This window comes from Hippocampus bargibanti, linkage group LG04 (genome assembly GCF_051943395.1).
Source record: "Hippocampus bargibanti isolate YZ-2025 linkage group LG04, ASM5194339v1, whole genome shotgun sequence".
NCBI lineage: Eukaryota > Metazoa > Chordata > Actinopteri > Syngnathiformes > Syngnathidae > Hippocampus > Hippocampus bargibanti.
Window position 1 is genome coordinate 8,875,834 of NC_142737.1, and position 16,875 is coordinate 8,892,708.

At 40.6% G+C, this 16,875-nt stretch overlaps 1 protein-coding gene across 1 annotated transcript in view; it reads right to left on the reverse strand.

Annotated features, from left to right (window-relative positions):
- Positions 1-14,895, reverse strand: part of oxct1a (3-oxoacid CoA transferase 1a) — a 39,932-nt gene extending 25,037 nt beyond the window's left edge. The window contains exons 1-7 of the mRNA XM_088993852.1: positions 14,692-14,895; positions 13,823-13,931; positions 12,727-12,817; positions 11,385-11,520; positions 11,052-11,201; positions 10,603-10,709; positions 8,871-8,931 (exon numbers count right to left, since the gene is read on the reverse strand). Of these exons, the coding sequence (XP_088849978.1) occupies positions 8,871-8,931; positions 10,603-10,709; positions 11,052-11,201; positions 11,385-11,520; positions 12,727-12,817; positions 13,823-13,931; positions 14,692-14,832 (795 nt within the window). The 5' untranslated portion in view covers positions 14,833-14,895. The remainder of the gene's footprint in view (positions 1-8,870; positions 8,932-10,602; positions 10,710-11,051; positions 11,202-11,384; positions 11,521-12,726; positions 12,818-13,822; positions 13,932-14,691) is intronic.
- Positions 14,896-16,875: the final 1,980 nt, after the last annotated feature.

Below are 16,875 nucleotides of genomic sequence, written 5' to 3' on the forward strand. Positions count from 1 at the left end.
GGACAACCGACGCCTCTGGACAAGTTGTGTCCATAATTTGTAAAATTGCTTCAAATGACTTATACTGAGCGTATTTAACAAAGATTCCACCGCATATAGTTATATTTTCCGTTGTAAGACTCACGCTGAATATTCCGGAAGTCTTGTTTTTGAGTTGGTGACGAGTCCTCACGTCACGTCACGGAAGGAACGACCCTGACCGAGAAAGGACACACTGTAGCAGTCCTGTCATCACGTCAATGCATTTTGCGGTACTTTGTTTGTGTTGAATATATCATATGATACTATATCATACTGCATGTTTTGGGTATTTTAGATGCTATAAAACGTTTTTCTGATGTCAGTTAGGAAACAAAAAAGTGGTGTCGGTTGTCCTTTAAACTAGGGCAGACAGGCCAAAGGGAAACATTAACCCATTCACTGCCATTCACGAATTTATTCGGGAATTGAAAATATGACATGAAGTGCCATTCCCAAATTTGTTCGGGTTTTGTTTTTTCTTGTTCGGGTGCTGATAAAAGCAGTACTATCGATGTAACCGATATCGTTATAACGAGACTATACTGTATATTTAATGCCTTATCCCTTCCAGGAGGGGGCAGCCTTTCCATGGCTATTCTATCCGTTCAGTTTCGATTCTCGGAAAGACCCGGATCACGCGCATTCCTTTTTTTTATTGTTGATTACCATTTCTTTAGCTACACTTCATTGCCTTTCCTCGCCTCGCCCACACTGAAACATGAGTTAAGCATTGTTGTTTTACAAAATTACCAATATTCAGAGTTTCGATTCAGTGTTTATATTGTCAATAAATGATTTTTGTCACTAAATTTCTCATTAGCCAAACACGGCTAAGTCGAGACATACAAAGCTCAACTAATATAAATACAAGTTTGGAGAAAAACACCACGCCCCCCATAAAAAACAAACAAACAAAAAACAACACTTTCATCTCTGTTTTGTTCCAGCTTGAATGAAGTGCTCAGATGCAGTTCTGACAGCCGCTTTAAAACACATGGAATGCTAATTTAGAAAGTGAAATGATAGACACACAAATGAACAACATAGATAAAGAAGAAGAAAAACAACACACACATACACACACAAAGGCAAATGAGCAGGTGTGCGGACGGAGTAAGTCGATTTTCACATCAATGAGAGCAAAACAAGGCAAGCTAGCTGGGATGCTCTGGGAATCAAAGTCTCCCGGAGGGACCATTTTTAAGACTTTCAGTGTCTGAGGGGTAGTCAAATGTTTGGGCTGCTTGAATACGAAATAATAATAAACTTCAATTTCTTTTAAATAAACTACAATTTCTTTTTAATCCAATAACACCAAATTTTCCAGGTCTGCGGAACACTTTCTCATTTGTGACTAGGTGGTGGTATGCGCATATGTATGAGAACAATTCACATTCACATTTTGCAACCAGCAAACAGCGGTTAACTTATTTTTACGCTGTTAATAAATGCTTCATGCCAACAGTTTCACCCCTACACCCAAAAAAAACACAAATGCAATTATTTTGATGATAGGTACAGCAGCTTTTGAACAGAAGTTGAAGAAAAAAGGTGCCAAATGACACAAAATTACACAGTGCACCATATCTGGCTTGACGTTTTCCCCCCTGTGCTCTAAATTGTGTGTTCGGTGTGAATGATTGTCTACATGTGCCCTGAAAGGACAACCGACGTCTCCGGGCAAGTTATGTCCATAATTTGTAAAATGGCTTCAAATGACTTCAACTGAGCGTATTTTACAAAGATTCCACCGCAAATAGCTATATTCTACGTTTTAAGACTCGCGCTGAATATTCGGGAAGTCTTGTCTTTGAGTTGGTGACGAGTCCTCACTCTACGTCACTGAAGGAATGCCCCTGACTGAAAAAAGGACACATTGTAATTGAAATAAGGCACAAACAGACAATTTCTAATTGCATCATTTTTCGATATGGTATAAAACGTTGGATATTGGATGCCCAGCATCTCAGAACTAATTTGCATTTTGAAAATGTAATCAATGTATGTGAATCGCCATTATCTAGGGCACAATACTAAAAACTGTATAAAGGAATCTTCACAAGGGAGATTTCCATGATGAAGATAAAAATGCAACAGGTCCAAGTCATGATAGATGATTCTTGAAATTTCCTGAGATGAGGAATGATTCAGTACCCCTATCACTGCGCATTCCAAATGTAAAAATCTCGGTTCAACTAATACTTTTACATAAAACTGCAAATATATCAGTGTTTTCACTGTACAAATTGGATAAAAAAAAAAAAAGAATAAAATAAAAACACCATGCAGACAACACGTTCCATTTTGACACACATTCCATGATCTCATGACGCCACACCACATAAAAAAGCTCTCATATTAACATTTGGGGCACTCAAGATTCACACTTGTCATATTTTATCTTCTCGGGTGGATAATGTGTACGTTAATTGCAATTTATCTTTTACCATGAGTCACATTGGATCGATTTATGAACAGGCAACCTGAGATGCAACATGTAGGAAAAGGGATGGTGCGGCAAGAGGCGACAAGTGGATGAGGAGGACAGCGACACCACACTCTCATTATCCCCATGTATTTATAGACCCTCTATCTTCCCTCCTTATGTTTCAATGTGTGGGCAATCGGACAAGGCTTCACTGTCACATTTGGGGAGGTGGACTCGGCACCCAGATGCTCACACTGCCCAGAATTGTGACAACACAGAAATGTGTTTCCTCTCAACGGACGGGTTCCAGCATCCAAAGATACGGGAGAACATATCACACAAGCTTAAAATGACATATTTCTAATCAGACTGATGAGAAGGTTTCTTCAGCCGTCATCTGTACAAAAGTGAAGGTTTCTTAAAATGACATATTTCTAATCAGACTGACTGCTAATTAAAGCTAAAAATGAAATAAATACAATGTTATCACCTGCACATTTCAGTGTTTTATCACAGAATTAAATAAATCGCTCGCTAGCACCGTTGCCAACTAAAGACAGCAACTAGCTAACAAGCGGCTAGCTAGTTAGCAACTAACGCGAGGAGTTAAGATGGGCAAGTTGAACCTGCGTTCTGGAAGTCTTCAGTCTCACAATCTTAAAGTTAGTTATGTCAACATTGCATCATCTCTGAATGCCACTGAAATATTCAGTAATGTTAGCATGCCCTTCGGATTTCAATGTGATTCAAGTTAGTATGTTTTATTTATTTAACTTCCAGGTTATAGTTTCCCTCTTAGCACCTCTTGTTGAAGCTGGGGTATCTTGAGGCATACGTGTTGTGCTTAAAAATAATAAATAAATAAATAAGAGGCCAATTTGGAGATACAGTGATACCTCAGCTTACGAACGCTTTAGCTCACGAACTTTTCGCTTCACGAACATTAAATTCGCAAGCATATATATAGCTAACGAACTAGTTTTCGGCGGATGAACCAAAGCACACAGCGCCATGGTGACTGGCGGACTACTTTTCGGCGGATGAACACCAAACCACACAGTCTAACAGCGCCATGGTGGCTGGCGGATTCGTTTTTGTCATCCCCTTTCTTTGAGTGCAGACGTGGTTTGTTATCGAGTTGAGTATGTTTGCTATGAAGGGACCAAAAATTACCCCATCACAGGCTAGTGTGAAGCTGAAGAGAACACAAAAGGAAATTACGGTCGAGCAGAAGAAGGAGATCATCGAAAAACACGAACGGGGTGTGCGTTTGTGTGACTTAGCGTCCCAGTACCAGTATGCTAAGTTGACCATTGCTCTGTGTGGCTAAGGGTGTTTCTGTGTTGTCTAAGCAACGGTCTCAGGCAATAGAAGAGGTTGAAAAACTTCTGTTGATTTGGATTATCGAAAAGCAGCTAGCGGGGTACCATGCGAGTGAGAAAGTACAGCATCTTTACTCGGATATCATCAAGAGGCAACTATATCAACGACCATCACGAAGTTAAATAAAACGATTTTATTATACAGTACAGTTTATTTATTTAACTAAAATAGGTGTATTTAGTAGAAAATTATGGGACCTTGGAATGGATTATTCTCATTTTTAATGGTTTCTTATGGGAAATAAATGTTCGACAGATGAACTTTTCGCTTTACACACACTTTCTAGGAACCAATTAAGTTCGTGAGCTGAGGTATCACTGTATTGGTGCTACTTTAATGGTGACCCTTCAAATGACACTTGTATATCTGTACCATTTGCTTCAGTTCCAGATGATAGGTAGCAGAACTTTGAACCAACAGTCACAATGTGTGATGTGCAAATATGCTACTTCAAACATTCAGTTGGTGCATATGTTAAGCAAAAGTGCCACCCCCCTCACCCCACACCTTTTTTTCATTATTCAAAGCGTTTTGCATCACTTGATCCACTGGACCATGTTGCTAATGCCTAGCAAAACACAAAAACGGTCAGAATTTGCATAACTGGGCCAATACACATCTTCCGCACAGAGAGGCTCATTGAGAAATCTCTTTGTAAAGACAAATGATACATTTAAATTTCAGGGTTGATGATAAGCGAATGTAACAAACATCCCAAATTCATTATACTCCATTCATGGAGTTCAAGTTACCACTGAGTATATTTTTTTCATTACAACTCCTACTTTGGATTTCATTAGAACTATAAAAGCTTGCCGAAAGTCTGCCGCCGGGTATAAATTACATTCCAAGAGGAAGTGTCAACTCAGAAACACAAAATAGCATTATTTTTGAGGCAAGGTAACAAAAGATTTGGTAGAAATGCAAAGCATGCATACCTACAGTATCATCCCGTAATTAATGGTCGCTGGGCGGTTGTGAAGAAAAACACACAAACATAATGCTGAGCCATGATGCACAAAAGGATACAGCTGAATTCATTCGGTAGGACAGATGTGTCTGCGTGTGTGTTTATATGTGTGTGTAGCAGAAAAAAAAGCATTGCTTTGATGCGGCTCCTGGCGTGTCGTGTTCTGCCAAGCACCAGGGCCTTTCAGTGTACCTGTGATAAGGCACCAGCTGGATACCATGGTACGTTCAACAATTGAATGGCAGTCTTTGGTTGCCTGGCAACCACAGAAATAGCTGATTGGAATTTGGCAATTTTCAAACTGCTTTATTTTATCCTATGCATTATTTTCTTTTCTTATGTTCATTGTGAAAAAAAAATGTTTTGTCTCAATTCGTAAAAAAAAATAGAATAAAATAAAATGCCTTTTGTCTATTTTCGACAGTTCAATTCAAAGTACAGTAAAGTCTCGTTATATCGATATCGGATATATCGATAGACCAGGTTATATCGATACTATTTCTATGCACGCACGGAGAAAATTACATGCAAACAGGGTCGGATATATCGATAGTCCCGGTTATATCGATATTTTTTCGGACTCCCTTGAATATCGATATAACGAGACTTTACTGTACCATATTTTCTGGTGTATAAGGTGCACCCCCAATGAATGGTGTATATTCAAACTTTTTCCATATATAGGGTGCACCTTGCACCTTCAATAAATGAAAAAAAAGTAAAAATATAATATGTAAATGTATAAGTTTTCCAAATATAAGGCACGCCACATTACAAGGTGCTACAGTAGAAGCTGGGGTTACGCACGGCTTCTTCTACAGGGGGAAATGGAGTCAGTGGCTGCTGAAATTAGTTGCGAGACCCTTTGTGGCTCAATATTACTTCACATATAAGGCTCGGCTGCGCATAAGGCGCAGGGTCATCTTTCGGGTGCGCTTTATATACCGGAAAATACGGCAGTAAAAATTAAATTGACAACAACAAAACTAACACACCTTTGGGGAACAAAATATGGATCTGGAGACACACAAGATTTCCTATTAGATCATTTTTTTGCATGCTTTGCTTGAGCATACAGACTGACAGCAGAAAACACCTGCTCAAATCGACACACCAAACCAACTATTGTTTTCTTTCCCGGCTTCAACGAACCGTGACGTGTCCGTCGTGTCAATACAGACGGCCAATTTATAGCCTGGCTTGCACAGAATGCCAAGGCTATATTTATTTTCAGCCAGATGGTAATTCTCTCACAATCTGACCGCTGCTTCTTCTCTTGGGGGATTAACGAGTTGTAGTCATCAATTAGCCGGTTGGGTGCAGATAATGTTCATATCTTAATTACACACCATTTAGGTTTGTATCTTTTTCTATGTGGACGACAGGTGTATGAAAGGGCTATTTTGTTATTGCAGCTGGGTAATTAATTTTGAAAATTGGGCTGCTGAGAACCAGGCCAACATGTTCATCTCAATTTGTAACTTTATATTTAAAAAAAAGTGGCATTGTCTTGCCTCATTAAATTGATCCATGTGCGGATTTGACATGATACCTTGGCTTACGAACTTAATTGGTTCCCAGACAGAGTGTGTAAGGCAAAAAGTGTGTATCCCAAAAATTAATTTCCCTTAGGAAACCATTAAAATGAGAATAATCCGTTCCCAGGTCCCATAAAACACAATTTTCTAGTTTGTAATTTACTGTAATACACTGTAGAAGTCTTGGCGCAACACACGATTCACCATCGCGTTATGTGTTTTCCTTCTAATTTCGCCATCAACACGGATCAACACAAAGTTTCAGACCAAACAAAGTACCGCAAAATGCATTGACGTGAATGAAAGGACTACTACAATGTGTCTTTTCTCGGTCCGGGGCGTTCCTCTACTGAGCGTATTTTACAAAGATTCCACCGCATATCGCTATAGTTTACGTTTTAAGACTCGCGCTGAATATTCCGGAAGTCTTTTTGAATTGGTGATGAGTTCTCACCCTACGTCACTGAAGGAACGCCCCTAACTGAGAAAGGACATACCTTGCATCACCTCAATGCATTTTGCGGGACTTTGTTTGGTCTGAAAACTTCGTGTTAATCTGTGTTGATGGCGAAATTAGAAGGAAAACACATAAATAACACGATGGTGAATCGTGTGTTGCGCCAAGACTTCTACAGTGTATTTGATGTTCGCTTACAAAACGTCCCAGGAGACAATTTCCACGGAGCTTTGTCGCCATCTTCTGCCTTTTTTTGCGTACTGTGAGTACTAAAAAGTTTGTCACTACATTTCTCTCCAGATGCATCAAAATGACTGGAATAAATTGTTTAATTGATTGCAAACATGTATGCTTTCCTCTTCAGAACTATTTGAATCATATTCATAACTGGATGAGTAACAAGAAAGCATCTTTTCCGAATCTGAAGCCATTGTTTTGATTCTCGAGCAAGGCAAGATGTCCTGGCGTGATGTCACGGACAAGGGGGCGGGACCTTCTGAAACTGAAACTCTCTGAGGTCATTTCGAAGTACAGTAAAGTCTCGTTATATCGATATCAGTTATATTGATAGTACTGCTTATTGCGATACTATTTCTATGAACGCAAGGAGAAAATTTACATGCCGCAGGATCGGATATATCGATAGTCCGGTTATATCGATATTTTTTCCGACTTCCGAAAATATCGATATAACGAGACTTTACTGTAGTTTTGGGACACTTTCAGTGATTTTTATTGGTGTTTTGCATTTGACTAAAAATATCATACTGCGTGTTTTGGATATTTTAGATGCTATAAAACGTTTTTCTGATGTCAGTTAGGAAACAAAAAAGTGATGTCGGTTGTCCTTTAAACTGCTGGGTCAAAGAAGACAATGATCGACATTAAAAGCCAACAGTTCTGCTTCTGTCTCTCTCTCTCAAGTTTTTCACACACCCGAGGGACTCAACGGTTGCCCACAGTGTATGGGAGGTGTGAAACTGAGAATGCACAGAGGACACAGAAAAAGAGGTTGGCCCTCATATTTCTTTACTGCCAAACGACAGATCGGCGGATAACCAGACGCAGAGATTGAAACGAGATGTGACACGAAGCCAAGCGACCTGACATCGTAAATGAGCCGAGGCGGCAGTTCACTGGAGATATTAAAACTTCCAATGTTTCGGCAACACACACAAAAAAAGAAAGAGGGAACCTTTTTGTCCTCTGTAGGTGGCTCGATGTGATGAATGTGCCGCATAGGCCGATGCTGTTTTGGTGTTGCTTGACTTGCTCTCACAGGAGGTGAGGTGGTATGAAGGCATTTTTAACTCCAATTGTCAAGAGAATGTGCTCTTTACAGTGACTTTGATGCATAACTAACCAGCAGATATGATGGCTGTCTCTAGTGCAGAGAAAATAACTGCATTGATATGTAAATTGTTTGGTGGCTGGGTAGACAATGCAGGGTTCCCGGGGCTCCATTTTTATCCTCCATGGGATTTGACGGTGTATTTACATGCATCTGTAAAACGTTACATGCCATTCTTTTGGCCTTTGCTGATTCGTTTTACGTTTCCCTTTGGGAATAGTCTGTGCACCGCCAATGCACATCCTATTAAATAGGCTACGTTTTCACTGTAGCATTGATTACACACACACATGCACACGCACACACAATCAATGATATCTCGAGGATGTTAGGCTAGCATTGGCGGGATACAGATGACGATACACGAATCTGATTATGAGCCGCATTTGGAAGAGGCCTGTTTCAGATCTGGCTATTTCTAATTCCATTTGCCTCCAACTCCTATGACATGAAAAACGGCAAGCAAAGAAGCCTGTTTTACTTTTTTTGTGCCATTGTGGGTCATATTGTACTGTGGTGATTTAAATTCTATCAAGTTGTTTTGCATGTGGCGTTTCAAAAGTGACATTGGTCTCGATTATGGAGATACATGTGGGGCCATTACGCAGCAAATAGAAATCTACACAATGCATTAAGGATTAAAAAAATCAGCTGTGAGAAAAGACAATGCTCAAAACTCTGTAAAGCTATTTGAACATGATGTATAATCAGACGGCACCCACCTCAACTATTGTGGTTTTGGCCGCCTTGCACATAGGTTGGTTGAAGTTTCTCGCAGTTTTCCTGTGACAGCCAAATCAAACACAAAGTAGGATTATCCCAAACTGGAAGGCACAAATTAAAGCTATTGCACGTCACGCACCCTAGTGGCCAAGGATGGTACCACAGCCGTTTGCGACAACTGTGGTAAAAAAAATGCAATCAGGTGGGTGAGAAGGGCCACAGTTAGGTTGCAGAAAGCAATTATCTGATATAGAAGTAAAGGTTACGGTGTAATGGGCGATTCAGAATATAGCTTTGTTGAAATTGCACTTGAAAAAGTTGTCTAGTTGAAAGGCTAAATCATTCATCAACCTTATCTTTGCTAGGTTCATCTTCATGACAGATCGCAGCTAATGCCGAGCTAAATAGTATCGATTCAATCGAGCCGATGGTGCTGCTCTGGTCAAGGTCTACATAAAATACACTATATAAAAGTTAGCAAGGATGATTTTTTAAGAATAAAGGCTTGCTACTTCGATGTGAAACGGTTCAAATATTCAACTTGACCAACGCAAATGAAGCATGATTTGTGAAAACAGAAATGTGGGCAGTGGAGCAGGTCATGCACTCTAACAGTTTTTTTTTTTTTGAGGGGGGTTGAATTTAGCTTTGTTATGGGGGTTTTGGAGGCTTCTCATTCCATTTGTGCTCATTGCATTTTTTAAAGAAAGTTCTTACAAGGCAAACGCCACTTGTCGCATTGTCAAGTAAGCGAGTATTTTATTAACTCATTAACGACCAGACGAATATGTGCAAATATGTGTCTACTCCAGTGGCAGGGTTTTTGTCATTCACTCAAATTGCAGGACCCACAGAACATAAACATTCAATGCAGCGTTGGAAACCTTAGACTCGCTTCTTACATCATAAAAAAAGAGTTAATTCCTAAGGACTATGGGTCTGGAGTTATCTGACCTTGAAATGGGGGCAGCTCCACAAAATACAATACCATACATATTGATTTATGCCAAAAAAAGAGTATGACAGATGCAATGTTTGCTTTAGGAATGCTGATAGAGAAGTACAGAGACGGGCAGAAGGAATTGCATTGTGTCTTTGTAGATCTGGAGAAAGCGTATGACAGGGTGCCCAGAGAAGAGCTGTGGTATTGCATGAGGAAGTCTGGAGTGACAGAAAAGTATGTCAGAGCGGTGCAAGACATGTATCATGACTGTAAGACAGTTGTCAGGTGTGCTGTCGGTGTGACGGAGGAATTCAAGGTGAAGGTGGGACTCCACCAGGGGTCAGCTCTGAGCCCCTTCTTATTCGCTATGGTGATGGACAGGCTGACAGACGATGTTAGGCAAAAATCTCCTTGGACCATGATGTTTGCAGATGACATTGTGATCTGTAGCGAGAACAGGGAACAGGTGGCGAAGAAACTAGAGATGTGGAGGTATGCCCTGGAAAGGAGAGGAATGAAGATCAATTGCAGCAAGACGGAATATATGTGTGTGAATGAGAGGGATCTAAGTGCAAGAGTGATGCTACAGGGAGAAGCGATAAAGAAGGTGGAGGACTTAGTACTTGGGGTCAACTGTCCAGAGCAATGGAGAGTGTGGAAAAGAGGTGGAGAAGCGTGTCCAGGCAGGCTGGAACGGCTGGAGAAAAATGTCAGTTCCCTAATAAATTCGGGAATGGCAGCGAATGAATTTAGTATTTTTATTTTCTTTGTTCCATGACAGTTGTTACCTGAACACAACGTTTCCGGCCCGATCAGCTTTCCATGCTTTGATCAGAGCAAAATCTCCAGTGATGGCCTTCTCCATTATGTAATGTCTGCCATTAAACTCCTGCACCTGATTCAAAGCACAGTTGAAGATCAAACTGAGTTTCAGTACCGATAACTGATGCGGTCAAATGTCATACAAAGACAAATGCATTTGGAATTTGTTGCTTGTTTTCTGCTTTTTTTTTCAAGACAGCAAGCTTGCACAATATAGAATGTAAACAAGGAAAACACAATAAACTAAAATGATAGTTTATGGCAATTCAGACGTATTTTGCACTGTGGTTTTTGGTCAACTCATGTGGCTTTTTCATTAGCAAAACCACTCCAAAAGTCATTATCTGTTTCCCACAATTTACCACAAGAAATGTATTCCCACATGTCTTCAAAGGAATGAAAACAATAATTGTACCTGTCTTTCTTCACTCGCGATGGCGATGCTGCCATCTTTGCTGTACTTTATAGGAGAGCCTCCCTGTTGGATCAGCGTGCCATAGCCAGTCGCGGTGAAAAAGGCGGGGATCCCTGCCCCGCCGGCTCGGATTCTCTCCGCTAACGTGCCCTGTGGTGGAAATGAGGCAAAATAGGAGGATTGCAAAACAAAAATATGTACTGTATAAACTTCTTTACAGAGAACAAAACTGATAATGGCATGTCATAAAGAACTAGCAGAAAGTTGCTGACAACCATGTTGACAACTCTGTTGTCAAAACATGAACTAAAAAAGTCTGTTCTCCGAACTAACCTGTGGTGTGAGTTCCACTTCCAACTCTCCAGACAAATACTGTCGTTCAAACTCTGCATTCTCCCCGACGTAAGAGGAGATCATCCTTTTGATCTGCTTGGTCTGAAGAAGCAGGCCGAGCCCAAAGTTGTCTACCCTGCGGGGCAAAAATCGAGTCGGACTTTTACTGCGTTTTCTTCTGAACTGATATTGTTGACAGTGACGGCCTTGTTGAGAAGAGGATTTTTTTAAATTAATGCAAGAGTCAATACATAAAATGTCATACTGATAAATTTAATGTATTTTTCGGTGTATAAGGCGCACCCAAAACCCGGGATTTTCTTCAAAGGTTGACCCTGCGCCTTATACTGCCTAATATGGAGCCACAACTGGTCTTGCAACCACTGTCAGCAGCCACGACTCAATTTCCCCCATGGAAGAAGTCGTGGGTAACCCCAGCCTCTACTGTAGCGCCTTATAATGTGGTGTGCCTTATATTTGGAACACTTTTATGCATTTATATATTAGATTTGTAAAACTTTTTATCATTCATGGGAGGTGCACCTTATAGTCAGGTGCTCCTAATAAATGGAAAACGTTTTAAAATACACTATTCATTGGGGGTACGCCTTATACGCCGGTGCGCCTTATACACCAGAAAATACCGCAACTTTATTGGATAAAGAATTAAACCACTGAAAAATGTGGTACAATTCTACATGATACTACATGCGGATATGTTTTTTTTCTGGAGGGGGGGTACTTTTGGTATATCTGTTGCTAATTAGGCGCTTCTGACTCCTGTTTGTCTACTCCAGGACCGAGAGTCTGTCGATGATTATTCAGGTTATAAACGTACACAATTATACAAACGGCTGTACAGTGTACACTCAGTATAACGTCCTGGTGGAGAGAACCTTTCTGTCTTGACGTTTATAAAATTTGGGTACTTTGCTGCCATCTACTGGTTTCAGAATGTGATGCATCAACTAGTCACATACATTATGTTTGCAGATAAATAAATTTTATTTTTAATAACCGGTAACTAAAATGACCCCATAGACAAAATTAAGGAGGAATGTGATCCCAGAAAAATATTTTCCTTGATGCTTGATAAATACGAAGATCTGCTTCACGTTTTAAATCGGACTAACAGGAGAATACTGGCCACAAACCTGCTGACCTTGTTGAAAATGCAATGTCCTGCTCTCATATGCGTAAAAACAAAACAGCATTTTACCCTCCACATTCACAGTCGGTTTTGTATGCAGTTGTGACCAGTTTTATATCAGAAAAAAAACTTTCCAATATATGTAAAAAGAAGAGTCTCAGCACATGTGCGTGAATATTCAATATCACCCACCCTGCATTGTTGCTGACTGCAGTAAGTCCTTTCACACCACTCTTCAGTAAACTGTTGATGAGATTCTCGGGGATGCCACATAATCCAAAACCTATGTTAGAGCAAAAACAAACATTTATAGCTCCAATTTCAGCACTTATGATTTCCTAACTGAGCTACCACATCAACTGAGTATTCAGTGTACTGTAACATATGGTTTCAGAACTTAAAAATTAATAATTTCACATAAAACTCTGGACACAAAAACTGTGCTGTTTTTATTATATTACTTAAGACAAATATTGATGTAGATGTACACTGAATATTTTGACCCAATCTATTTTACAAATTAAAGACTGTGCCATGGTTATTTCTCTCTATGTGGTCAGTCTTGAATGTAGGCAAGGACAATGGAATTTTTTTATAGTTGTCTCAGCTGGCTTCACTATAAATATAAGCGGTTGAGTGTGTAGTGTGGAATGTGCATGCAGCTGATCAGACAACACACAAGACCAGAATAAATTGATTAAATCTACAAAATTATACATGTGAGTTGATGTTTGTTCATCTAAATCTAAAAGTCCACCTGAGAAGTTTACAGCTCGACAGCAAAGGAGCTGTATTTAAGATAGAGCGATCAACCGAGATGGAGGGATTTCTATTTATTTTTTTACAATGATGAACAAAAGGTTATCAAAGTATCATACAAAAACAAAAGACAAATGCAACTAAAGAACAGCTTTACATGAGGGCCTTTGTTGTCATATATTCAACCTTGGAAGTTGCAACCTAAAGCTACTGACCCTGTCAAAGTCACATTGACACCAAGTGACAACTTTGTCTTCAATAAATTGAACATGTATGTTTTTGTATTAAGGGAGGAGGACAAAGAGTGCCAGGAGAAAATCCACGAAAGCACAGGTAGAAATGTAATCTCCAAAATTGACTGTATCAGAATCAGAATCAGAATCAGAATACCTTTATTCGTCCCGCAATGGGGAAATTTGCAGTCCACAGCAGCAATTGAAGAGGGATGGGGTTGGGGTGGGAGTGAAAGGATAGAAAACAATGATATTAAGGATAAAAGTTTAGAAAAAACTCTTCCTGTAGCATTTACCTCCGACCAGTACTGTTGCCCCATCTGGAATATCCTTAACTGCCTCAGCAGGATCGGAGTAGAATTTTGAACTTCTTTGCCTGGAAGTCGAAAAGTAGCAGCTACATGTCTGTAAACAGCAGAGAAAGAAGACAGATTTAAGTAAACACACACACCTATTAAGTGTGTGTGTATCTTGGGGAAAAAGGCATGATAAATTAGCTTTTTAGAAGGTAAATTAGGATTGTCCAAGATAAAGAGCTGTTTGCACACCAGTCAGCGGAAGATAAGATCAGCTCCCGAACAATTGTAACCTTGCAACAAAGCAAACTTATTTTAATGAAAACAAGTGTCTCAAACAGGAATTGAATTCAAAATTCGCAAAATTCTATATCCAATTGTGAACAAGGAAACGTACAAACATAAGGCAACACCCATTTCACGTTGTTAATTCTTGTTTTGAATCAATAACGGAAATTCAGCTCAAGTTTCTTGTTTTTGTAGTTACGACTAAATGTGCTTCTGATATTTTTTAATCAGATGCCGGGCGCGACACTGGTTGATATAAATAGCATCCAAGCATCACGGGCAAACATGATGGAAAAACTTGCTTGGGGGTTAATTTGTGGCAGTGAAGGTGAATCATGCAAGCCCATTGTGACCTCCAATATGAGAAATTTCAGTCACTACATTGCCGTGTTGCTTTTGCTCATACTGCTGAAAAAAATATCACCACATAAGCATTTCATGAAGTGACTGGCCTCAGAACAGTTAACCAGCACGTACCAAAAAAATTAAAAGCAAAACTATACCTATGTATGGGAAATTTTGTTCGTTCTGACCTTCTGCACATTATTTGTGGAGCAAACAAAAGAGAAGCAAATACAAACCTTGGTTAATGGACGCTTATCGAAGTTTAACGTGGTTCTGCATGGCCCAATGAGGTATTTAAAAGTGTCCGATCGACACAAGCCTTTAAAGGCCATGTTCAGGCTCATGCACCGGACGGGAGCTGACAGGAGAAGAGGCATAGAAACGACAGATTCGAGCTCTTAGCATCAAGCTAACAGCTAATAGCTCGTGCTCGGTGAAAACTCAATGTTGCAATCGCATTGGCTGACTCTGTGGGCAGGTATTCTGATGCATTCGTGGTCGTCGTAATCAAGCTATTTAGCGTGTGGGACGACGAAACATTTAATAATTGGTGAAATATTATATAAATGAAAAAATAATCAAATTAGAAATGCGAGTATATAACCATAGTTAATAGTATACAAATGAATTCAAAATATGCAGGGAGTAATAATGATAATAATAATGATAATGATAATGATAATGATAATGATAATGATAATGATAATGATAATGATAATGATAATGATAATACATTTTATTTCAAGCGCCTTTCAAAGTGCTCAAGGACACTTTACAGCCACAGGCAAGCATAGATACAATAATAAATAAAATACGATTATAAATAGAGACAAGAGATAAAGCTACACAGAAAATGCTATTTTAAATAGGTGGGTTTTGACATGGGATTTGAAGGTGGGAAGAGAATCAATGTTACGAATGTTGGGAGTGAGTTCCAGAGTTTGGAGGCCGAGCGGTTGAAAGCTCTGTCCCCCATCGTGTTGAGATGGGCAGGGGCACACAGAGGTACGGGGAGGAAGAGGATCAGATGATCAGATAGGTATGGGGGGCAAGGTTATGGATAGCTTTAATCAGAATCAGAATCAGAATACCTTTATTCGTCCCGCAATGGGGAAATTTGCAGTCCACAGCAGCAATTGAAGAGGGATGGGGTTGGGGTGGGAGTGAAAGGATAGAAAACAAGATATTCTAAGCATAACAAAATAAAAATGTCAACTGTATACTGTGCAAATGTAGATGTGCAAAAACCGTTCTATAAACAAGACTGTACATAGTGCAGAATCAAGAGATGCATTTAGATATATTGCAACAACCCATATTTACAAGTGTCCAGTTTTTTTTTTTTTTTTTTTTTTTTTCACATGTGATCATTGGGAATTGTGAAGCCTGACAGCAGTCGGTAGGAACGAGCGGCGGTACCTCTCCTTCTTGCAGCGCGGGTGTAATAGTCTCTGGCTAAAGGAGCTACCCAGAGCTGTCAGGATGGGCAGGAGGGGGTGGGAGGGGCTGTCCGTCATAGCTTTTAGTTTAGCTAGCGTCCGTCTGTTGCCCACCTCCTCTAGAGAGTCCAGCGACCAGCCCACGACAGAACTGGCCCGCTTGACAAAGCGCTCCAGTCTTTTTCTGTCCCGGGTGGTGATGCTGCCTGACCAGCAGACAATGCCATAGTGGATGGCTGATGCCACCACAGAGTCATAGAAAGTCTTTAGGAGTGACCCCTGAACTCCAAAAGACCTCAGTTTCCTGAGGAGGAAGAGGCGACTCTGTCCCTTTTTGATTAGGGCATCCGTGTTTGTTGTCCAGTCCAGTTTATTGTTGAGAGTAACACCCAGGTACTTGTAGGAGGTCACCCTCTCAATGTCCGAACCCTGGATGTTCAATGGTGCAGGTGACGATTGTTTCCTGCAGAAATCCACCACCAGCTCCTTGGTTTTGCCAGTGTTGATCTGGAGGTGATTCTGCTGGCACCAGTCCACAAAGTCCTTTGTCAGTCCCCTGTACTCCCTATCGTCTCCCTCTGTAATGAGGCCGACAATAGCTGAGTCGTCAGAGAACTTCTGAAGGTGGCAGGTTGGGGTGTTGTAGTTGAAGTCCGAGGTGTAGAGGGTGAAGAGGAATGGAGCCAGGACTGTTCCCTGCGGCGCTCCGGTGCTGCAGAGAAGCCTGTCCGACTCACAGTTCTTTACCCTCACGTACTGTGGCCTGTTTGTGAGGTAGTCTGTAATCCAGGATGTGAGGTGATGGTCGACTGCGGCATGCTGCAGCTTGTCCCCCAGTAGACTGGGCTGGATGGTGTTGAAGGCACTGGAGAAATCGAAGAATGTGATCCTCACCGTGCTCCCAGCATTCTCCAGGTGCAGCAACGCCGTATGGAGGAGGTAGATGATGGCATCCTCCACACCGATGCTGGGCTGGTAGGC